Source organism: Lepus europaeus, chromosome 2 (genome assembly GCF_033115175.1).
Source record: "Lepus europaeus isolate LE1 chromosome 2, mLepTim1.pri, whole genome shotgun sequence".
Classification (NCBI taxonomy): domain Eukaryota; kingdom Metazoa; phylum Chordata; class Mammalia; order Lagomorpha; family Leporidae; genus Lepus; species Lepus europaeus.
Genome location: NC_084828.1, coordinates 81055394 through 81079229, shown reverse-complemented (window position 1 = coordinate 81079229; position 23836 = coordinate 81055394). Strand labels below are relative to the sequence as shown.

At 57.5% G+C, this 23836-nt stretch overlaps 1 protein-coding gene across 1 annotated transcript in view; it reads left to right on the top strand.

Annotated features, from left to right (window-relative positions):
- The window catches only part of ITGB5 (integrin subunit beta 5), a 107738-nt gene extending 94818 nt beyond the window's left edge, over positions 1-12920 (top strand). The window contains exons 11-15 of the mRNA XM_062209144.1: positions 5393-5615; positions 8497-8597; positions 10432-10551; positions 11640-11806; positions 12280-12920. Of these exons, the coding sequence (XP_062065128.1) occupies positions 5393-5615; positions 8497-8597; positions 10432-10551; positions 11640-11806; positions 12280-12375 (707 nt within the window). The 3' untranslated portion in view covers positions 12376-12920. The remainder of the gene's footprint in view (positions 1-5392; positions 5616-8496; positions 8598-10431; positions 10552-11639; positions 11807-12279) is intronic.
- The last annotated feature ends 10916 nt before the right edge of the window (positions 12921-23836 follow it).

The following is a 23836-nucleotide window of genomic DNA, read 5'->3' as shown; positions in this document are numbered from 1 at the left end:
TTAGCTGCACTTGGAAATGAGGAACCTGAGACCCGCAGGGCGAAAGAGCAGGCTCCGGGGGCAGCGCAGGCAGCCGAGTGCGGGATCCACGTGCCGCCTGCTGCACCCCTCTCTCCACACGGCTCTGCTCTCCATCACGCGTGTTCCATGGTCAGCAGGTTCCTCTTCATCCTCAGCCTCACCCAGACGCTGGTCCTGAAACTGGGGGTCCCTGAGGGCGTGGGGTGGGGCGCACCTCACCAGGGCCTTCAGCTCCTGGCCGGGCCCTCGACCCCTCTCCTCTGCACTGTGTCATCCCACAATGTCTGACCGGCGACTTTTCCCACCAGTGACCTGCTGCTCACCCAGCTGCGTTCCCCGCCTCATCCCCTCTGCCCCACATCCTGACTCCTTGCGTTTCCCTGGGGGAGTGGAGGGGTTTGTTCTCTGAGTGCTTGAGTGCTGAGCTCCAGTGGCCGTCACAGCAGCTCCAGCCCTCGTGTCCTGGGAGCCCTGTGTGCCGCCAACTGTTTTGCATTGTTGCAGCGGCCCTGATGCTTCTGCCGATGCTACCTCAGGAAAGGCGTGATCCTCACTGATAGAGGGAAGCAAGCTTGCAGGACTTCCCCGGGCCCCACGGGAGTGATGGACAAAGGACCTGGGCTTGCCTCAGTCCACTGATCACTGCGCCCTCAGCTCCTCCTCGCCCTCCCGCCCCCACGTCTCTCCAGCGTTTGCAGCTCCTTTGGTCTTCGTCCCCCCCCCCCCCCCCATCTTTGTCCTTTGCCGAAGAATGCTCTGGTGCCACCCATCGCCAAAACCCCCGCCCTCCTGCTCCCTGGCTTCTCCCTTCCCAGGCGGCCGGGTGCCTGAGCTATGTGCTGCTTCCTTGCCTCCCTGCAGGCTGTGTTCAGTTCCCACCTGTCTGTGGCCAACCTGGTAGCCAGAGCTTTGGGGATGGGGCTTCTCTCCATGTCCCCCTGGCTTCCAGGCCCCTGGCTCCCCTCACCCGCCCGCCGCAGCTCCCTCCCCGCCTGCAGCCTGTCTGAATAGCCGGCATTCTGGCTTATACAAGGAGGCACAGAGGCTTGGCCCGCAGCCCACGAGAGCGCTGTTTGCTGATGGAAAGCTGTTGAATTCTGGAGAGCTGCGATTCTGTATAAATAGGCACATTTACAACTTCCTGTCCATTTAGCCATCAGTCATCCCGACAGGGTGGTGCTGATAATGACTTGCACGTGCAGTGACCCCGTGCGCCGGTTCCTTCGCGTGCCCTTCCCTGGCCCTTTCTGAGCGCCATGAGAAGAGTTCTGTGTGTGCACCGTGTTAGAGGGGCATGGTCGATTCAGCTCGCTTGGCCAGGCTGTGCTAGGAATTTGCTTTGTTTTCATGATGCATCCTGGGCGTTGTTGGCCAGGATGCTGTTCCCAGCCCCCATGTGTCTGGGTCTATGGGTTATCGCTCCTTGGGACCAGGCCGACTGCCCCCTTGGCTTTTGGTGACCTTCTGCTAGGGCATTGGGTGTAACCAGGGCTGACCAGAGACATGGGGCATTTCTGAGCCTGCAGGTTGAAGGAAAGGCAGGCCGAGGCCCGACTGCAGCCTCCGAGACATCTGGATTCTGATCAAATGTGATCGGATCTAGGCGGGCTTTGGCACGCTGTAGGAGTCACGCTTTCTAAAGGAGATTTGGAAACTTTTGTTCTCTTTTTTCGATTTTCACTTCATGTGAAAGGCAGAGAGACAGAGATCGTCTATGTGCTAGTTCACTTCCCAAATACCTACCACGCCCAGGCCTGGGCCAGGCTGAAGCCAGAAGTCCAGAACTCCATCTGGGTCTCCCACGTAGGCAGCAGGAACTCAAGGGCTTGAGCCATCATCTACCTCCCGACATGTGCATTAGCAGGAAGCTGGATTGGAAGCAGAGGAGCCTGGACTTGAAGCCGGCACTGACATGGGATGTGGGCATCGCAAGAGGCAGCTGAAGCCACTGCCCCAACACCTGCCCCATCACCGTATCTTGTCTGCCAGCTCCCACCTGTTGGTAGACCCTTGTGGGGTGCCGTGTTGAGGAGGCCTCTGAGGCCGAGCCCAGGCTCCCTGGAAAGGAACCCCTTGAATGGACAGCAGTGTGGGCTCCCAGTGTGAAAGACACAGAGGCTTGTTCCACTGCGTGGCCATCGCCCCCTCAGGCTTCTCTGTGAAAGGTGGTGCTTCCCCACCTGCCAGAAAGCAGGCTTTCCGGGGAGAGGCACTGAGGAGCTGTTCCGCCTGCGGGTTCACCAGGCACGGAGCCGGGGACCCCTTCCCCACCGTGGCTTGCTGGGATTCTGCCTTGGAGGCCACAGCTGAGGCTTCCCTGATGCCCCTGGCTCCTCCGCTGCTCCTGTTGGCCCACCTGCACGGACATGGGCCTGGCGGCCCGAGCCGCGACCGTGCCCTGGCATCCTCACCTTGCTCCAGGGTCGGAGGGGGCTGTCGGGAACAGCTGAGTGTGTGTGCCAGTGGGTTATTTGCCTCTGCAAACAGCCGTGATGACCTCTGGCCAGCCGCTGGCTCCAACCCTCTTCCTGCTCAGGGCACGAGGGGCTTAGGCTGAACTGCAGAGTGCTCAGGCCTGCGAGGTGTTGGACGTGAAGCAGTCTGGCTTGCTTGCCATTTGGAAAGCAAGTGCGGGGCTGTCCCCGTACAGGTGCGCAGGCCTCTCCACCTGCATGGCTGGCCGGCGTGGAGCAGGTGCTCCCATCCTCACACACGCAGGCTCCAGCCCATACCCTCCCTCACTGCACCATGCAGTCTCCTCTCCGCACCTTTGCAGAATATTGTGTCGGATTTATTTGGATAATTTACTGTTGCTGCCAAAAACAATTAGAGCTGGAGAGGAAGCACCGCTCGCCATCTCAGGCCAACGTTCCCTCTGGCCGGGCCGCCTTCATTGCTTGCAAATACAACACTGAGGATACCTCTTACTTTTTTAAAAAAAATATTTCTGTATTTATTTGAGAGGTAGAATTACAGAGAGTGAGAGGGAGAAACAGAGAGACAGAGGTCTTCCAACTGCTGGTTCACTCCCCAAATGGCTGCAATGGCCAGAGCTGTGCTGTTCTGAAGCCAGGAGCTTCTTCCAGGTCTCCCACGCAGATGCAGGGGCCCAAGCACCTGGGCCATCTTCCACTGCTTTCCCAGGCCATAGCAGAGAGCTGGATGGAAAGAAGAGCAGCTGGGACTAGACCCGGTGCCCATATGGATGCCAGCACCGGAGGCAGAGACTTAACTCACTGCGCTACAGCGCTGTCCTGCCTCTTTTCAAACTTTTGCTTTATGGGGTGGCATGAGGCACATGGGACACTGCTGGAGCCACACGCGAAACCCACCCTTGACGCACATGACCTCTGCAGCTCACCTTGTTATTGCTGTTTTAAAGGTTTTGCTTCATTTATTTGAAATGCATAGTTGCACAGGGAGAGAGAGGGAACTTCCACCCACTGGTTCACTCCCCAAGCAGCTGCACAGCCAGGAGTGGGCCAACCAGGAATGCAGCTGCATTCCACAGCCGCCTCCTGACCCGTCTGGCTCCCCGCTCCACCTCCTGTCCCTGAGGGCTCTCCACGCACCGCCTGGGCCTGGACAGGCACTGCTGCAGCTACTCTGAGCCCCTGCACCAGCACAGGGCCTGGTGTCTGGGTTGGGAGGCATGGCTGGGCACACACAGTGGACAAAGGCTGGGAAGCGGGCAGGAAGTGAGTGGCAGCTGGAGAGGGCCACTGGCGGCGTCCTGCCCTGCATCGTGGGCATGCTCATTGGCGGTCTCACGCGGATAATGAGCTTGGCTGTGGAAGTAAAAGGCAGGAACCCCCTTCCCCTCTCTGATCCCCCACTCTGCTTCTCCAGTCTCCCTCTGGGTGTGGGTGGGTGCCCAGTAAGTGCAAGCTCTTAGAAAATGGCACTGGGGAGGATACATAGTGCACGGTGGATTTTCTTTTTGGGTCGTTGTTTGCAGCCAGCATTCCTCTTGGTGATATAAAGAATGGACAGAACGTTGGGGCAATGGCCAGCTTCTCCTGCAGGCTTGGAAAGGCCCCTCGTGCAGGCAGAGCCAAGGTGTCCCTCAGCGGGGCCTCGTCTTGCTCAGGGCGTGGTTGAGAGAGGCAGTGGAGCCTGGAGTTAGATTGTGGACTCTGCAAGCAGGCTCCCTGGGTTCGAGTCCCGGCTCTGGGGCCAGCAGCTATGCGACCTTCCCTGAGCTGCTGCACCTGTGTGTGTCTCGGCTCTGTCACTCACAGGCGGAGGGCAGGGCTGGCACCATCACGCAGATGTCTATGAGGCCCTGCAGCAGTGACTCACGTACACTCACAGCAAGTGCTACTCACTCTGCCACGGCTCCCAAGTTTGCTCCCTCTCTGGGCTGCGAGTCCCAAGGCCAGAGCGAGAATCCAGCCTCCCGAGGGGACCGCAGAAGAACAACTGAGGGAGTTTGCTGTGGCTGTCACAGACCAGCACACATGGCTTAGAGCAGCACAGGTGGAGTCTCCCAGTTGTGGAGGTCACAGGTCAGATCAGGGGCCAATGCTGTGGCCTAGTGGGTTAGCCAACTGCCTATAGTGCCGGCATCCCACATGGACACCAGTTTGAGTCCCGGCTGCTCCGCTTTCGATCTGGCTCCCTGTTATTGTTCCTGGGAAAGCAGTGGAAGATGGTCCAAGTCCTTGGGCCCCTGCACCCATGTGGGAGACCTGGAAGAAGCTCCTGGATCCTGGCTTCAGCCTGGCCCAGCCCTGGGCATTGCAGCCTTCTGGGGAGTGAACTAGCAGATGGAACTAGCAGATCTCTCTTTTCTCTCTCTCTCTCTCTTTCAAATAATTAGATAATTAATTTCCCCTGGGCTGCAGTCAAGGCTGCACAGGGCCACCCGCCCCTGGGGCCGCTGGGGAGTCGCTGCCCACCATTCCACTTGTCCACGTGCCTTGGCCCTCAGCCTCTTGCTCTGTCTCCACGTCTGGCTTCTGCTGTCCCGTTGCCGTCTGCAGTCAAGTCTGCATCTTGTAACGGCCCTGTGACCGCATTCACCGCCCAGCAGTTCTGATCTCAGAACCCTTACGTTCCTCGCAACTGCAGAGTAGCAGTCATGGGTTCTGGGGATTAGGGTGGGACGGTGTTTGGGGGCCGCTCTTCATACAGCTGAGGCGGGAAGAAGCTGCCCGGGGTCTTTGTCCTGTGGCACGCCTGGCCCGAATCCTGGACCAGCACTTGGAGCACCAGCCCAGATCCCACCCCTGCCAGAGGCCCCGCTGTTCCCAGCCAGGCTCTGAGGGCAGTCAGTGCCACGTTCCCTCTGGGGTCCCCAGAGCCTAGCACATAGTAGGCATCACGGGCAGAGATGGGCAGGCCCTGACCCTCCACATGTGCCCTGCAGGCCACGGCGAGTGTCACTGCGGTGAGTGCAAGTGCCATGCGGGCTACATCGGCGACAACTGCAACTGCTCCACGGACATCAGCACCTGCCGGGCCAAAGATGGGCAGATCTGCAGTGACCGCGGGCACTGCCTCTGCGGGCAGTGCCAGTGCACGGAGCCGGGAGCCTTTGGGGAGACGTGCGAGAAGTGCCCCACCTGCCCGGATGCCTGCAGCACCAAGAGGTAACGGCCCCACTGCACTCCCTGACCTGACCCCACCCTGGCCTGGCTTCCAGCCCACCGCCTCCCACCCCTCAACCCAGCTGGCCAGTGAAATGCTTACCAGCAGTCACTAACCTAGCGGCTTTGAAACACCGGCTCCTTGGAGATTTTGAGAGAAAACAAAAACAGAATGCAAAAACGCAACTGCTGTTCTAGCCCTAAACAAGTTCAGAGACTGCGGGATTGCGGAGTTAAATTAAACTGGTGTTGGCACCGAGCGCAGAGCCTTCCCTGTGCTGCTGTGCATTTTTGAGAGTACAGTTTGCATCTTGTCGAACGGATTTGCCTTCCCTCCACATTGCTGTCTCCCCAGCCATGGTTCTCAGAACACCCACGTGGGGAAGCCACTGTAAGCAAAGCCCAATCCCAGAGTCAACTGGATAGAAAGGCACCGACCTAAATAAGGCGTGCCAGGAGCAAGTGCGACGGCTTGGAATTTTCTGCTCCATTTATCCTGACGATGCAGCCCTGGCTCGGCTCTGCCGCTGGGTGCAGAGGGCACCTTCACTGGCCCAGCCACCCTCCCCATGGCTGCGCCCTTCACACCCAGCAGAGCACAAAGGAGGGAGCAGCACAGAGACCAAGCCGTGGCGCCGCCCAGGAAGTGAGAGTGGCGATTGCTGGAGAGACAGCTGAACGCTGCTCTGCGCACGGGCAGCCGGGCAGGGCACAGCAGGGCACGGGTGCTCCCAGGCCAGCACCAGCACACAGTCGCTTCCCAAGGGCCAGGAGGCAGCTGTGCGATCGTCCTTTGGCAGCTTTCCCTCGCGAGTGGCTGCTGGGGCTGATAATGCAGTGAGTTCATGCTCCCTGGGCCTGCCGTGGCTGCTGATCCAGCTGTGCTCAGCAAAGTGCTGGTGGCGGAACCCCTGCTCGGAGTTTGGCCACAGAGAACTCACTCAGGTGGGCCCCTGGCAGCTGGCTGCAGGTGCAGAGACAAAGGTGGCCAGGATTTATGCTGTTTAATTGGGAGGGATGAGAGAAAGGGAGAGACAGTGGCTGTGTTTTAGACCTGCTCAGAAAGAAGCAACAGACGCCCAAAGAGACAGCCAAGGGGGAACAGGGAGGCTGGCGCCCGGAATCTAGAACCTACAAGGCTCGCGGCTTGGCTGAGAGCCACCAGGTTTTGGGTGTCCCGGGTCCTCTTTGTCCTGGGGTGTCAGGGCAGCCGATCCTTGCCTTCCAGAGCACACCAAACGCACCCTTCATGTTGGTGAGTCAGCCCAGCTGGTTTCAATGAACAGGTGTCCCGGGAAAAGCCTTTGGGCAGCATGGCCTTTTCAGGTCCAGGCTGATTGGGATACAGGACTGCAGCGCATGACCAGTTTCCCCCGAGTCGTGCAGTACGTAGGTTATACAAGCATGGCCACGTGGATCCTCGGCTCCCTGTGCAGGAAGTGGCGGGAGCCGAGGTTCCAGGCGGGACCCTGCTGCCTGCCGTGTGTTAGTCCGGGAGGCTGGGGGGCGGGGGCCTGGCCCTTTTCCTCTGGAAAGTCAGGGTTCTTAGTGCAAGGACCCCCAAGCTTCTGTCCCATTACAATAGTCCCTGTTGCAGCTTCTGCCCTGGGGTTGCCCTGCGCCCAGGTCTCTCCGCGCCCAGGGGTTAAGCAGAGGATAATGCCGGCAACCCCTCCTGGTGGCTCAGCCCCCAGAGCTGTGCAGAGAGCTCTGCAGACACAGCCCCTTTGGTCAGCACGGGCCTGGTGGTGAGCAAGGCGGTGGGCTCCCCCCGAGCTGCGGTTCTGTGAGGTCACGGCCTTGGAGACACAGCGGCCTCCCCAACACACCTGGCTTGGAGTCCTGACCCCATTTCCTGCCCAGAGCCCCTGGGGGCTCTCATGTCCCTGCAGCTCCCCAGCACTGTTGCATCACAGGGTCCCCGACGTTGACTGCCCCAGGGAGCAGCTAGTGCCTTCTCCCTGGAGTTTGGCGCTCCCTTTCCTGCGCACGCTCAGCCCTGCCCCCGGTCTGGCAGCCCAGCCAAGGAGCTCCTGTGCCTCTACTCCCACCATGGGCTTCCCGAAAGTCCCTCAGCCGAAGCTGAGCTCCGGCCCGGTGTCCTCAGTACCCTCCCTCTTCTCCTGGCTGTCAACTCCGAGGCAGGGGGAACATCGGGGACCGAGTTCTGACTGCCACCAAATGCCGCAGGGAAGCATTTGAGCTGTCAGCCTGCGGTGGAAGGACCCAGCTGGGGAAAGCCCCCGTGGTAGAACCAGGGTTTTTTTGTGTGTGGGAGGGGGAGGGGGATCATCACCCTGTAGCTTGTGCCAGGAGTGGAGGCCTGGGACCAGGCATGTGGACAGCAGGGCCCTTGGCAATGGCAGGTGGGCTCTGCCGGGAAAGAGAAAGGGGGTGGAGTCCAGGATTCTGAGGACAGTGGCTCTCAGCCGTCCCCGGGTGTCCCTGCCCCCGAGGTGTGGCTGGGCCAGGATTTGATATTTTGTCCTGAAAGCCCTCTAGGGAATCAAGCGAGTGGGGGGATGGAGAGAGGCGGGGAGCCTGGGCACTGGGGTAGGGCAGGGGCATTAGGCTCTGGCTACGTAGTCTGAGGAGCCACCGAGTTGGCCAGGGACAGGAAGTTGTTTATCACTCCAAAGCCTCCTGCTTGTGTTGGGTTCCCCAGGTAGGCACTCGAGGTCGTAGAATGCAGGTGCGTGTGGCTCCTGGTGGCAGAACCCAAAGGCTCTGTGACCTGCATGTGGGCCTACGGAACCAGCCACACCCCTCAGCCCCCTCCTGCTCCTCCGAGAGCCCAGGGCCTCAGGGACTGCGTGGTGGGTGGGGGGCTCCAGTACAGGGTGCTGCACGGCGTCTGACGCCCACACGTGTGTCCCCTCTCCAGAGACTGTGTCGAGTGCTTGCTGCTTCACTCGGGGAAGCCTGACAACCAGAGCTGCCACCACCGGTGCAGGGACGAGGTGATCACTCGCGTGGATGCCATTGGTGAGTGCCCCCTGGGATCGTGGCCCGCGCCTCCAGGTCAGGAGGCTCAGCCCAGGCTTCCTCGCCAGGGACCATCGCACCGGCAGTCTCAGCTGGAGCGCAGATAGGTGGTTGCCGGGCTGGGTAGGGAGAACTGGGATTGACTGCTTACAGGTGCGTGTTGCTGTTCGGGGTTTGTGTGAAATGGTCACATGACATGCGCTCACAAAAACTACTGATGTGACGACGGTGGGGGAAGAAGAAGAGGCCGTGCTGGGGGCGAGGTAGGGGACCGTGTGTCCCAGGCCGCCCTTGGGTGGGTCTGCCCCTCTGCCTTGCCCTCCTGTGTGCTGCGTCCTGGCCGCCGTCCCCTGTCTGGCCTGGCCTGGTCCGGGCTCTTGTTTGTTCCACTCCCTGGTTTGGATGACTTGCCCACACCATGGCTGGTGAGTTTGCTGAGTCATGTCATCCTGCACATACTCCCTGAGCACCTACCGCGTGCCAGGCGCCGTGCTGTCCCCTGGGGAGGCAGCAGGCCGGGTACCCCCGTCCGTCTCCAGTGCTCGGTTTCCTGTCTTGCTACCCAGGACCTGGCTTATGGAAGTTCTGCCTGCAGACCCGGGCCAGTTGCCCCCTAATTGGGCACATGTGGGCAGAAAACAAAAAGATGCTCCCCAGTGCCCGCAGAGGGACCCAGCTGCATACGGCTGCCTCCCCATCCAGCCCTGTGAGATGAATCACAGCGAGAGGGGGCGCTGTAATTCATCATGTGCTCTTCCCTTCCTTCTGTTTGGCGGACTTGCACACACACACACACACGTGCACACACACTCACTCCTGACGAGGAGCTAAGAGGTTTGGTGATGGCACTGATTAATCTGCGGTCAGGTTAACACTCCTTTGAGAAGCCAAGTTAGAGAACGAGAGCGGAAAAAGCATCTCAGGTTGCAGCGGCGGCCTGCCGTGGCCGTGCAGGGCCTCGCTCCTGTCCTCCTAAGCTCAGTCTCCGAGCCCCGTGCCTTGGGATGCGGGGAGTGTGGGGCTGGGATCGTGGCACCTCCCCTCAGGCTGGCCCAGGCCCCACCCCAGCGCTGACAGCCTGATTGGCAGCTCCCGCTTGCTCTGCCTCCCGGACCGGCGCGCTGTGTGGGTTCTTTTCGCCTTTGTACCCCAGGACAGGGCTGCGTCCTTGCGGCCTGTGCAGCCACATCGGTCCTGAGCCGGCCGGGCTGTGGCCCTCACTCAGGCCCCTCGGGGGTCAGAATGGCTCCTCCTTCCTTCTCGCCTGTCACACAGGCGGCCCCTCCGTTCACCCGGCCCCACTCCAGCCTGGGCTGCGCTTCTTTCACGTCGCCCCAGCCAGCAGCACTCTGAGGGGTCCCTGAGTCCCAGAGCAGTCTACACTCAGCCCCGGGCCTGCGAGCTTGATGTGAGAAACAGGACCCCACGTTTAATTTGTTTATTTTGAAAGATTTCTTTATTTGGAAGGCAGAGTGTGTGTGTGTGTGGGGGGGAGAATCTTCTACCCACTGGTTCACTCCCCAAATGGCCACAGTGCTAGGACTGGCCTAGGCCAAAGCAAGGAGCCAGGAGCTCCATCCAGGTCTCCCACGCAGGTGCAGGGGCCCTGGGACTTGGGCCATCCCGTGCTGCTTTCTCAGGCGCATTAGCAGGGAGCTGGATCGGAAGCGGAGCAGCCAAGACTCAACAGTGGCCTCTGAACTCATTTGCAAAGGCCCGGCCTCCTCTCTTGGACCCTCTGTCCCACCCTCTCTTTGACGCGCTGGGCTCCCAGCAGCCCTGGGCGGCCCAGAGAGACCCTTGATCGAGACATCTCTGTGGGGTTCTTTTCCAGTGAAAGACGACCAGGAGGCTGTGCTTTGTTTCTACAAAACCGCCAAGGACTGCGTCATGATGTTCACCTACACGGAGCTCCCCAGCGGGAAGTCCAACCTGACCGTCCTGAGGGAGCCAGGTGCGTGAGAGCCGGGAGGGGCCCCACCCGCCAGCCCAGCCGCCCGCCCTGGTTCCTGGTGTCGGCCCTGCCCTGGAGTGACCGGCCCTGTCCTTGCTATGATGCTAACACAGATGAGGATCTCAGGCCACTGCTACCATGCTCTCCAGATTAGAAGATGATGATGGTGGGGCTGGGGACTCGTGGCCGGGGCGGGGTGGGGCTGGGACAGGTGAGTGGCAGGGCCCTGCTCCCCCGGGGGCGACTCACCTTGGAGGAGATGGCCGTGGGTGGCAGTAACCACAGAGCACCCTCCGCCTGCAGGAGCTCCTGTGCTCTGCAGGGACGGTGCAGGGCACCTGGCCGCCAGGGCTGGGGACCATCTGGGCACACATGGCCCCTGGCCGCGGCGGCTGCTGCCTCGGACAGATCCTGGGCCCAGCATCCCTGCCTGCTGCCGTGCTTGACCCCCAGGGCCACTGAGGAGGCCCTGCCTCAACCCCGACGCCAGCAACGCTGCCTTGTGTTCCAGGGGAGGGGCCCAGCAGCCTTTGCCCGGAGGAAGCGGGGTTTCTAGTGTCGCTCGCCATTTCTGTTCTCTGGAGGGGGAGGCGGCAGCGGATTTGCTCTCTCTAATTCAGAGCTGCAAACTCTTTTTCCCAATTGAGTCAGACCACATGCGGCGCCTTGCCTGCACCGAGGCAGAGGGGAGCACGGTGCCAGCCCAGCACGCAGGCCTGTGAGAATGAGGCTTTCTTTCCAAGCGCTGTCTGTGGTTCTTTGCAAATAAGCACTTTCGCTCCAGCGGGCTCCACACTCAGGGCTTACACATGTTGGCTGGCCCCCAGCCCGGCCCTCGGGGAAGCGGTTCCCGCCCCCTCCGCCTGCCCGCCCCGCTCAGGAAACCACTGAGCTGAAAGCTGAGCTGGCTCAGCATCCCGCCCTGGAGGCCCACGGCGGACAGGCTGCACGTTGCCGTCGCTGCCTGGTGCGGGAGCCGCCTTCGGCTCTCTCCACCGCCCGTCTCCTCGAAGCGCTGTGAGGACCTCAGAGCAGGGGGAAGGCCTTTGTCTCAGACGTGCCTGAAGCTGGTGCTTTGCTCCCTGCAGAGTGTGGGACGGCCCCGAACGCCATGACCATCCTCCTGGCCGTGGTGGGCAGCATCCTCCTGGTCGGCATCGCGCTCTTGGCCATCTGGAAGCTGCTCGTCACCATCCACGACCGCAGAGAGTTCGCAAAGTTCCAGAGCGAGCGCTCCAGGGCCCGCTACGAAATGGTAAGCTGGCAGGAAATGGGAAACTCCAGGCCCGATCCCTGGCATTGACCACAAAGAAGGTGCGCCCAGGTCTGGGTAGTGGGAGTCTTATGACCCCTGAGCACAGAGTGCCCTGCACACAGCCCCAGAGCAGGCCCGGGCCCAGAGTGCCGTGAGCCGGAGGCATCAGTCACGGCTTTGGCCAGGAGGGCTATCCCGGCTCAGAGAGACGGCAGGTGCGTGGAGGCAGCGCAGTTCTCAGGGGCTGTCCCAGCATTCATATGTAGGGCTTGTCCGCCAGGCACTGTCGGCTCCCAGGGAGCCCCTGTTTGAGGGACTCGCCCAGGGACATGGAGTGGGAGGCAGAGCCAGTCCTGGAGCACAGGCTGTTGGCGCCCCCTTGTGTGCACTGTCCCGGCCGAGGAAGGGCGTGCAGACCTGCGCGTGCTGGGTGGGATGAGTGAACTAACTGGTGCCCTCTTCCCATGCTGCAGGCTTCAAACCCTCTGTACAGAAAGCCCATCTCCACGCACACGGTGGACTTCACCTTCAACAAGTTCAACAAGTCCTACAACGGCACCATTGACTGATGCCTCCCGCCCTGGAGGGCCCAGGGGACTCATGAAAGAGACTGACGCGCCTTGGGCAGCTGCGCCCCTCGTCGTGGCTCCCCAGACAGGCGAGCATGGAGGCACCTTCCAGGGAGCCTGGGCCAGCACAGAAGAGCACCTACTGCGTGCAAAGGAGGACACACACCCACTGTGTGCACTGCTGGGCCAGCGCCTCGCCAGGCAGCCCGGGGATCGCAAGGGGACCTGGCGCTCTGGGGCTCCCCACTGACCACTGCGGTGGGGCTCGGCTTTCGGCCTGGCCGTCGGGAAGGGTCAGGAGGCGACACGCAGTCTGCCTTGTTCCATGTTGATGGTTTCCGTATGAAATAAAGTGATGGTGTATTTACAGCATGGGGCTGGAGGCTGACGGCGGGGCAGTGCCGGTGCGGGACTGTGGAGCTGCCAGAGGGGTGCGGGCTTTGCCCATGTCGGGTTCCTCCCGCCGCTGTGGGTGCCGAGCGCAGCTGTATTGTGCAGGAGAGATTGGGACTGGAAGTAAAGACTGAAACCTAAACAGTTTGTGTTTGCCTGGAGCTCTCTGCAGGGGTGGGGTCCTTTCTGCGTGGTCTCAAGTGGTGCCCGGGTGGGGTGGGAGCGGCCGCGTGCCTCCTGGGCCGGTCCAGTGCTGGACAGTGGGGCTGACAGGCAGGGCCCCTGCCGCGCTCTGGCAGGGGCGGTGAAGACCACCCCAGGGCACCTCCCCTGGTAGAGGTGCCGAGGCTGGAGAGGGATCGGGCCCGTGAGGGAGGGTTGGTCCGTGGCATCCACGCGGCTTCCACGGGACTCCTGTGCCCTACACGGGCCCAGAGCACAGCCTCGGTCCAGCTCTTTCTCCTGCAGGGCCGTGACGCCCCTTGGGTTCCCGTGCCTGAGCTGGAAGTCCCCAGAGGGTGTCTGACCCTACCCCTTTATTTGCTGATTTTCACAGAGGGGAAGTGGCTTGCCCAGCGTCAAGCAAGCTCATGACAAACTGGTGCTGAGAGCCGGGTCTCGGCCTCCGCCTCCGAGAGCCCGTCTGCTCCGTGATACCTCCCGCTGCTCGTGGCGTACTGTTGGCGTCACCTCAACGCCGCTGTGCCTTCATCGTGGCCAGGGAAGAGACTCCTCCTCCTCCTCCATTTTGGCGAACACTGAGACAAATGCCCGTCCACGAATCGGGGCTGTTAGCTGGGACGAGTGCCAGCAGATTCTGATGTGGACTTCGCGACCCATGCAGGTGCTCAGCGCCAAGGGCCTGAGTGACGGGAAGAGGGTGGGAAGGATCCAGGGAAGGCAGGTGTCAGGGCAGGGCTGCTGGGCAAGGCCTGCTTCCTGGCCCGCTGGGGCCCTCCCGCCCCAGCCCTCTGCCTTGCCGACGGCCACCTGGAATGGGTGCTCGAGCTCTGAGCCCGACAGCCCCCTTCATCCTCGGCGCTTGTCTCAGGTATCAGCTGACCAACTGGCCTGAGTGGCCTTGAGAGCTTTTTGGGATGTATATGTAAGCTGTGGCTCTGAGGATTTCTAGGTTGAGAAGAAAGGATCTTGGAAGAAGCTTCAGGCTTCTCTCACGTCTAATTTAGGTTTCCTAGAGACAAAGTGGTAAGGTGTTCAAAGTCTCAGCACTGTCCGGATGATTTGCTCCTGGTTTCCACCTGATGGGAAGTTAGGGGCTGTCCATCTGTGACCCCAGAGGCTGCGCTGTTGGAGGCAGCTGCTCACAGCACGCTTGCACCCTCTGCTGGAAGCTCATGGCACAAGCTGTTTGCAGACCTAACTCCTGAGATTCTGCCCTGGCACCTAGTGAGTCCCTTGGTTTTGTTTGTTTCAAAATTTTTACTTACTTTGAAATTCAGAGTTAGAGAGAGGAGAGAGATCTTCCATCTGCTGGTTCACTCTCCAGCCACAACAACTGGCTGTGGGTCAGGCCAAAGCCAGGAGCCAGGAGCTTCATCTGGGTCTGCTCTGTGGGTGCAGGGGCCCAAGCACTTGGGCCATCCTCCACTGCTTTCCCAGGCCATTAGCAGGGCGCTGGATCAGAAGCAGAGCAGCAGGGACTCAAACTGATGACCACTGGGATGCTGGCACTGAAGACAGCAGCTTAACCCTCTGTGCCACAGTGCTGGCCCAAAACATAAAATTCAAAAAAAGGAAAAACTGCACCACTTATAGGTGCAACTTATTGGTGTAGGCCTACTCAGTCTTTTTAAAAAATATTTATTTGAAAGGCAGAGCAACAGAAAGAGAGGCCTTCCATCCACTGGTTCATTTCCCAAATGGCTTTGGGCCGGGCCAAAGCCAGGAGCCAGGAACTCCATCCTGGTGTCTCACGTGGGTGGCAGGGACCCAGGTACTTGGACCATTGCCCATTGCTTTCCCAGGCACATTAGCAGGAAGCCAGATTGAAGTGGAGCAGCCAGGACTTGAACCAGTGCTCGGCTATAGGGTGCAGGCCTAGCAGGAGGCAGCTTATGAACCCACTGCGCCACAGTGCCAGCCTCCTTCATCTTTTCTGTATCTATATATGTGTCATTTTAACCAAATTGGGATTATACTGTCACTCCTTAAAAGGACAGGGACTTCTCACTTAGCTTGATTGACTAGCACTTTGTCAAACTAAAATAACCTGTAGCCACCTCTTCTGGGGGACAGATTATTTTTAAAACCTTAAAATTAGAGTCAAAGTTTGAGATGATTATCGTGAAACTCTTGGAATGCACTTCAGTTGCAAATAAACCCACGGCCCGGTCAGCCGACTCCTCCCTCTCTGCAGGGCTCCTGCTGGCCTCCGAGGTCAGCCTGGGACACTTGGCCGCTGTCACGGACTGAACTGTGGCCCCCAGTCATATATTGAAGCCTTCCCCGCGGGGTGGTGGTCTTTGGGGAGCCAGCCCGTGAGGTATGAATCAGGGCAGGCGTCTGGCACGGCCACTGAAGTTGCTGCTCTACACACCGGCTGCCCGTATCACAGTGCCTGGTTCGAGTCCCTGCTCCGCTTCTGATCCAGCTTCCTGCTGATGTACATCCTGGGGAGGGGATGGATGGTGCCTCCAGAACTTGGGCCCCTGTACTCTCGAGGGAGACCCCCTCAGACAGCACCACCCCAGATGGCAGCGTGACTGTGGCAGCGAGGTCTGCCTGCTCCGCTTGTCTCTGTGGGGGGCTGAGGCCGGGAGCGGATGCTCTGTGTTGCCAGGCACGGGCCCGGGCTCTGCAGCCTGTCTGGGTGCCTGCATTACCGGGAAACTGAACTCAGTGCCTTCGGGGTACCAGAGACCCTTGCCATGCTGGAAGTGGGAGAAAGAACCTTGGGCTCTTCTGTTGTTAAAGTTGTATCTGTCTATCATCGATCTGTAACTTATATATCATCTATCTGTCTCTATATCTATTTATCAGTCATCTATTTTTTGAAAGGCACAGTAACACACACACACATACACACACACACAGCTTCCATCTACTGGTTCAGTCACCAAATGGCCACAAAGCCAGGTCTGGGCCAGGCTGAAGCCAGAAGCCAAGAACTCCATCTGGGTCTCCCACAGGGGTGGCAGGGGCCAAAGACTTGGGCCAACCTCTGCTGCCTTCCTGGGCCCATCAGCAGAGAGCTGGGTTGGAAGCAGAGGAGCTGGGACTTGAGTCGGGCCCTGCAATCTGGCATGAAGGTGTACTAAGTGGCAGCTTAACCCTCACCACCACGATGCCCGCCCCCAGCGAACCTAAGGTATTTTTACAAACGAGGAAGGGGTCGGCGTGGTGCAGTGGGTTAAGCACCACTGGGGATGCCCACATCTCACACTGGAGTGCCTGGTGTGAGTCCCAGCTCCTCTGCTGCCAACCTGACCGTGCACCTGGGAAGCAGTGGAACATGGCCCAAGTAACTGGGTCCCTGCCACCCACATGAAAGACTAGATGGGGTTCCCAGCCCCTGGCTTTGGCCTGGCCCAGCCCTGGTTATTGCGGCCATCTGGGGAGTGGACCAGTGGATGGAAGGTGTATCCTCTCTCTCCCTGCCCTCCACCTTTCAAAGATTTTTTTTATTTATTTGAAAGTCAGAGTTAGAGAGAGTGGGGGGGGGGGAGGGTAGAGATCTTCCATCTGCTGGTTCACTCCCCAAATGGTCACAACAGCCAAGACTGGGCCAGGCCAAAGCCAGCAGCCAGGAGCTTCAGCCCGTTCGAGTCCTGGGTGCTCCTCTTCCAATCCAACTCTCTGCTATGGCCTGGGAAAGCAGTGGAAGATGGCCCAAGTCCTTGGTCCCCTCTACCTCTGAGAGACCCAGAAGAAGCTCCTGGCTCCTGGCTTTGGATCGGCCCAGCTCCAGCTGTTGTGGCCATCTGGGGAGTGAACCAGCGGATGGAAGACCTCTCTCCCTATCTTTCACTCTCTCTGGAACTCTGCCTCTCAAATCAAATCAAAACAAAAAAAACTCCTGAATTGTTTACGTCTGGAATTTTCCATGTAATGTTTTCTTTTTTTTTTTTAAGATTTATTTATTATTTATTTGAAAGTCAGAGTTACACAGAGAGAGGAGAGGCGGGGGAGGGGGGGAGGGTATTCCATCCGATGGTTCACTCCCTAAATGGCCGCAATGGCCGGAGCTGCACCAATTCGAAGCCAGGAGCTTCTTCCGGGTCTCCCACATGGGTGCAGGGGCCCAAGGACTTGGGCCATCCTCCACTGCTTTCCCAGGCCACAGCAGAGAGCTGGACAGAAAGTGGAGCAGCCGGGTCTCGAACTGGCACCCATATGAGATGCTGGCGCTTCAGGCCAGGGCGTTAACCCGCTGCACCACAGCGCCAGCCCCTCCATGTAATGTTTTCAAACAACAGTTGATCCCAGGTGACAGCAACTGCAGAAAGAAGGACCGTGAACTGAGGGGCCATTACTGATGCTGCTTTTCCCTGGGCAGATTCTGCGGGGCCGATGCGAGTGTTTAGGCCGTCTACACAGACGGCAGAGAACACAGTCGTGCTTTCTCTGTTTCAACCCTGCACTGCTCTACTTCTGTGTCTGTGCCAGGGACGGCTGGGAACCAGGCTGCCGGGCCGGTGTGGCCGGTGACCCCTTGTGTCAGCCGGGAGGCTGCCACCCTCCACTGAGGCTGTCACAAAGCTCACAGGCTCCAGGGGGAAGACGCAGTTGGCTTCCGAGGAGCAGGCACAGACGCGCACAGGGACGCCTCCCCCAGTGCTGAGTCTCCCCGCTCTTGCTCCCTGCGCCCACGCAGCTTGAAGGAGCCTGTGTGCGTGTGGACAGTGTAGGCCTGACTACTGTGCAGCTCTCAGCAGCCATTTTGCCCAGGAGAGGCAGGTGAAGGGGAGCTGGGAGAAAAGAACATAAAGAATAGTCTCAGGGCATGGGCGGCTGGGGGCTGCCGTTAAGGCAAAGCTTGGGACACCTGTGTCGCACGTCTGAGTCCCGGCTCACTTCTGAGTCCAGCTTGCGGCTAATGCAGACCCTGGCAGGCAGCCAAGGATGGCCACCTGTGGGAGACGTCCTCCACTGATTTCCTGGCTCCCAACTTTGGCTTGACCCAGCCCTAGCCACGGCAGGCTTTTGAGGGTAGACGGGGTGGGGGTGGATCAGAAGATGGGAACTTTCTGTCTCTGTCTCTCAAAAATAAAATACCCTTGGGCTGCCATTTCCACCCTCCAGTGCCTTGCATTGGTCAGGCCCCGGGGCCACGTCGGGCAGCTGTTCCTGCAGAGCTGGCTCAGCAGCGTTAGTGGGGCTGGAGCCTGCTGGCCTGTGTCGGCCGCAGGCCGGCTGAGACTGAGTGCTCCTATGCTCCTCCCGGCCTGCATCTCTGTAGCTCTAAGAGGGGCGGGACCGGATGGTTTCCTAGGTCCTTCCAGCGCTAGAGAGCTTGGCTGATGCTCAGAAGCCTCCAATAGTGGACGAGGCCTCATTGGTCTAACAGATTTCAGGCTCCCTGCGAGGACCGCACCTGTTTTCCCGCCAGGAGCAGGTGTTGCTGCGCCCATGGCTCAGGTGAGCAAGGGCTGAGCCATCGTCGCCTCCAGATGATGGCACTGGGGAGCAGCCCCACTCGACTCGAGACAGCCCACTTCTTCCCTTCGTCGGAATTGGTGGCTGCTCCAGAGTTTCAGGACTCTGGACCGGGCATGCAGCGCTGGGCTCACCTTGAAGAAACAGCAGCATCGCCTGGGGCATCCCCAGGACAGGGAGGTGCCCAGGCCTGGTCCCGAATCTGCTAAGGCAGAATCTGATGGGGGCGGGGTGGGGTGTGTGTATATGTATGTGTGGGGGAGCGGGGTCTGCTAGGGACGGGGGATCCTCAAGGTTCCCCTGATTTCCCATCACCCGGCAGGGGGCCAGGTGTGCATCAATGACCAGAACAGGCGAGCATGCCAGCACCCTGGGGCAGCAGGAGCCCATGCTCCTGAAGGGGGGACAGGAGTGCGTGACACTCAGCAGGAGAGGGCGGCAGACCCCAGGCTGGCTCGGCTTTCGGCACAGGCAAACGTGACGACCCAGGGCCGTGCTTCTCGGAGGCGGTCCCTGGGCCCGCGGCTTCGGGGACCCCTGGGAACGCGTTGGAAGTGCATTTGTCAGGCTCACCCCCTGGGTGGGGGGGGGGGGCAGTGCTCAGAGCAGGAAGCACTGGCCCAAGCCCTCAGTAAAGCAGGCACTTGAGACTGTGCACCGAGGAGCCCTGAGGGCTGAGCTCCATCCTCTTCCTCTGGCCTTTTAATTCCTTAGTCATTTGTCCCCTCCCAGCAGAGGGGATTGCTCTGAGATGCAGCACTGGGGACCGGAAGCTCACGACAGCTTTGTGAGCAGCTCTCCAGGGGTGGGCGCGTGGCTCTGCAGGTAAGGCGCTGCTTGGGGCACCTGCATCCCAGGTGGGAGCCCCTGGGTTCCAGCGTGGCCTCTGCTCCCCATCCAGCTTCTTGCCGAAGTGCACCCTGGGAGACAGCAGGCCAAATAGTTGGGTCCCTGCCACTCATGTGGGAGATGGGGGACTGAGTTCCTGGTTCTAGGCTTCAGCCCAGCCTCATTCTGGTGTTTGTGGGCATTTGTGGGGAGAACCAGCAGATGGAAGACCTCTCTACCTTTCAAACAAAACTTTTTTTTAATTAAAAAAAATGTTAAGCACAGAAGCTCTTGAAATGAAAACTTCTAGGGGGAGTAGGAGCAAAACTCTGAGCTGGAACTGCAGGCACTCAGCAGAGAGAAGGGTGGGGTGCGGCAGGGTAGGGTGTGTGGGGTGTGAACAGTGGATGCAGTGGGAAACCAGGGGTTGTAGTGAGCGCCAGAGGGGAGGGCAGGGCACGTGAGCTGGGGCTCAGGCTTCCCGCCTTGGTGTGCGGAACGGAGTGGGCGCCCCTTTGCTCTCCTGCCTTCAAGGGTGACCCGAGGCGCCCAGAGCGATGTGACCACGGAGCGTCCAGGCCAGTGCCGGAGGATGGGGAAGGGCCAGCAGCCGGCAGAGATTCCGGGGCATTTTGGCAAGGGCTGGCACCTTGGGGCCGCAGTGTGGAGGGGCTGCCTAACGGGCTGTGGCATGCGTGTGAGCGTGGGGGCAGAGCTAAGAACAGTTTCAACTTGGAGAAGAAGGACACCAATTGTTTGCATTGAAAGTGGGAGAAGCTTTGGGATCAGAGAGCTGTACCTAGGAATTGTCACTTCTGGGTTGTTCAGGCTTGTAAGCAAAATGCTGTGGTGTCTGGAGGGTAGTGATGGAATTCAAGTTAAAGTGTTAGCATGCACTCAGACATGTCAAATGAATGTAAAATACTTTGTTCTTTGTGGCCTGTAGCTTGTTAAGTGGTTAACCTCCCTCATCTTTTTTGTCCCCCATTTTCTGGCCCTTGCAATTCAAATTTAAATCTCAAAAAAAAAAAAAAAGACATCTCAATTTTTCTCCTATCAAAATATACTTAATAGTGACCGGTGGTGTGGCTCAACAGGTTAAGCTGCCACCTGCAAAGCCGGCATCCAATATGGGCGCCGGTTCAAGTCCCAGCTGCTCCGATTCTGATCCACTTCCCTGCTAATGCACCTGGGAAGGCAGCAGAAGATGGCCCAAGTGCTAGGGCCCCCGCCGCTCCTATGGGAGACTTGGCTTGGGACTCACCCAGCCCCGACCGTGACAGTGATTTGGGGAGTAAACCAGTGGATGGAGGGTTGCTCTCGCTCTGTGACTGCTTTTCAAGTGAATACATCTGTCTATCTGTATACATACATACATTTACTTAATAGCTGAGGCGAGGCACAGCACACACAGAATGATCAAAGTCTAGTTGATCAATTGGGATAGAGTCAGGCCTCAGGAAGGTGAAGTCTAATTAAAGATTCAGGTGAACCCTCTTACCTGTGGCTTCTTGGGAGAAATTGGCTTGAGCAACTCCCAGGAAATCCAGGGGGACAGATGAACTCCCTGGTTCTGGGTCTCGTTAGAGAAGGGAAAATACTGAATATGCTCCTTTAGCCATTCTGGTTTTACTGTGTTGAAGGAGATGCAGACAGGCGAAGGCGCTGTGGCAAGGGGAGACTTCCTGCTTTCCTTTGTTGCTTGGGCGACGTTACTAGCAATCGCTGGGAAGAGGCATGGCCACTCACTGCGTGCACTGAGAAAATGTGGAATGTGTCTGACACGTTGACTAACTGGAAAACACCGAGTGGTGGAATGTGGTCATTGAACAGATACTTGACCATGTACACGCGACACCTTCTAGGCCAAGGATATAATGGCGAATTAACTAGATGCAGTGCCTTCCCTAAGAGAGTGTCACAGGAGCCGTGATGCAGTCAGAAAAGTAGAAGTCACTTCAACTCCTATGGAGAGGAGGGCTTGTCCGCTCACTGGTCTGTGGGTCTCTGCAAACAGATAAGGGTTGTGTGGAGCTCATGTCAGCTACTTTTGTTGCCATTTTTCTTGTAACATAATGTTATCTCAGTTCCATGTTTGACAAGGATAAGCTCTGTTGGTGGAATGTTCTGGTTTTGTGTGGCTTATGGAAGTTAGGTATGTTTTTGTCAGTAGATATGAAGAAGTTTGTTTTATAAGGAAATAGGTTTCTAAGGATTATGAAATAGTGTTTATCCACGAAATGCTGATATATAACAGTTCAAAATTGCTTGCTGCCTAGGCTGGTATGCCAAAGTTAGTTTTAAAAGTGTCTTCAGTAATTTTTGTCTGGAAGGCAGAGATGGACAAATGGACAGAAGTCTCCCATCCGCTGGTTCACTCCCAGTTGCCTGCTGGTTCACTCCCAATTGCCAGCTGAGGCTGGGCCATGCGGAAGCCGGAGATGGGAACTGAACCTGGGTCTCTGGGTGTGTGTCAGGGGATGAACTGTCTGAACCATCCCCTGCTGCCGCCCACAGTGCACACTGACAGGGAGCCAAGAATTGGAAGCAGAGTGAGGACTTGAACCCGGGGACTCCGAAGTGGGAGGTAAGTGTCCCAGGTCTTCTAAGGGCTACCCCAAACATCTATTTCTAAAGTGATTAAAGAATCTCTAATATGTGGTAAATAAAACTTGAAATAACTCTTGCATGATGTAGGGCCTCTTTGCTGTGAAATTAACCCTATGCAAAAATAACTCTTGTTCACTTTGTTAAAACAAGAATTCCTTGGTGAGCTCATGTGCTCCTAATGGGAGATCAAGCTTTATTAGGTCTTCTGACTCCGCTGTCTCCATTGAAGAGCTGGGCTTTTCCCTATGGCAACAAGGCTATTTGAGATTTGCAGTTTGATTGAATCAAATTTCTTAGAGTGGCTTGACAGTGCTGGATACTCAAGTTGGAAAAATAAAACTGGTCTTTGACAGGTAGCAAATTCAGTGTTGAGTGTGGACCAGTGGAGGCTCTGGAAGCTGCCTGGTCTTGTACGAGTCTTGTAACTTCCATTGCTGAAAGGTCGGTACCCCATTAACTCATTAGGGAGTAGAAAAAATGATGTGAACTGTGGGAAAATATTTGTGAGATAATTATTCTAAAATTGCTGACAGGACTTTGGTCAGTGTTTGGTTTGCCAAGTCCACAATCCGGGGAAGTTGATCAAAACTTCAAGTTTGCTGTGATTGGCTACTTGAGTATTTAAAAAGTCTTTCACTGACCTTCGGTGGGATATTAAGTATGCTCTTGTAATAGTTGACATCTCTGGTTGTACAGCTTTCCAAGCAGGAAGACCTGTTTCAATAATAGTTAATAGGCTAATGAGGGGGTGGGGCAGCAGGCTAAAGCCTGCGTAGGATGTGCGTGTTCCACATGGATGTGGCTGATCTAAGCCCAGAAACTCTGTGCTGATTCAGCTTCCTGCTAATGTGCCCACAACAGCTAGGGCTAAGCAGTGGGTGGAAGATTTGTTCTTTCTCTCTTTCACTTTGTCTTTAACATAAAACATTAAAAAAAATTTACTTTGAAAGGCAGAGTTACAGAAACAGAGGGAGAGAGAGAGCTCTTCCATCTGCTGGTTCACTCCCCAGATGGCCTCAATGGCTGAGCTGTGCCAGGCCAAAGCCAGGAGACAGGAGCTTCCTCTAGGTCTCCCATGTGGGTGCAGGGGCGCAAGCACTATTGCCATTTTCTGCTACTCCCAGGCACATCAACAGGGAACGGGATAAGAAGTTCAGCATCCGGGACACAAACCAGTGCCCATATGGGATGCCAGTGTCACAGGTGGTGGCTTAACCTGCTATGCCACAATGTTGGCCCCTCAAATAAAAATCCTAAATTGGTTATTAGGAATCGTGTTTTCCTTACAGGACATATCAGAAGAGATTGTCAGCTACAGAAACCCACTTTATCGGATAGATTATGAAACAGTGTTAGAGACAATAACAATGCCAGTGTTCCATATTGTCCAGCTTTCTGGAAAGATTGAAAAGACAGCGTTTTAAAACTGAAATTGCCTGGGTCAATTGGATTGCTTTGATCAAAGGTAGTATAGTGAGTTTTCATGCATGGAATAGTTGCTGGAAGGTTCAAGTTTTCAATAGCACCTTATGTATCTCCTACTCTCCTATATTCTGACTAAATTCTCCAGGGCTTCAATGCATTGTACACGTATTTCTACCAGGCACAGGAAACTGACCCATCCACTGTTGGAAGACCATTAGCGATTTAGAACCTGAAGAAGTGGGCCACCTTAGAGAGCAAGTCAGGAAAGCTGTCCTTGAATCCCTTTGTAGGGCATTGTACCCAGTTCTTAACCATTCACACTGCAGCAACATTTCAGACTCTGGAAACAGGGGTCTGCATCTTTATAGCTTAAAGGGGGTCCCTCTGGATTCCTGGCACCATACACACACCGGAGACATCAAGGTACAACTGACTAGGCAAAGCTTCTACGGAGGCAGGTGACATCTAAAGAGCTGGACAGGTTTTCCCTCGACACTGTTAGGCCATCCTTGCTAGTGTAACGAGATGATGCTGTAAGGCTGCCACACCCTTCCAGACACACGTTGTCCTAACCTGGTTATGGGTGCTA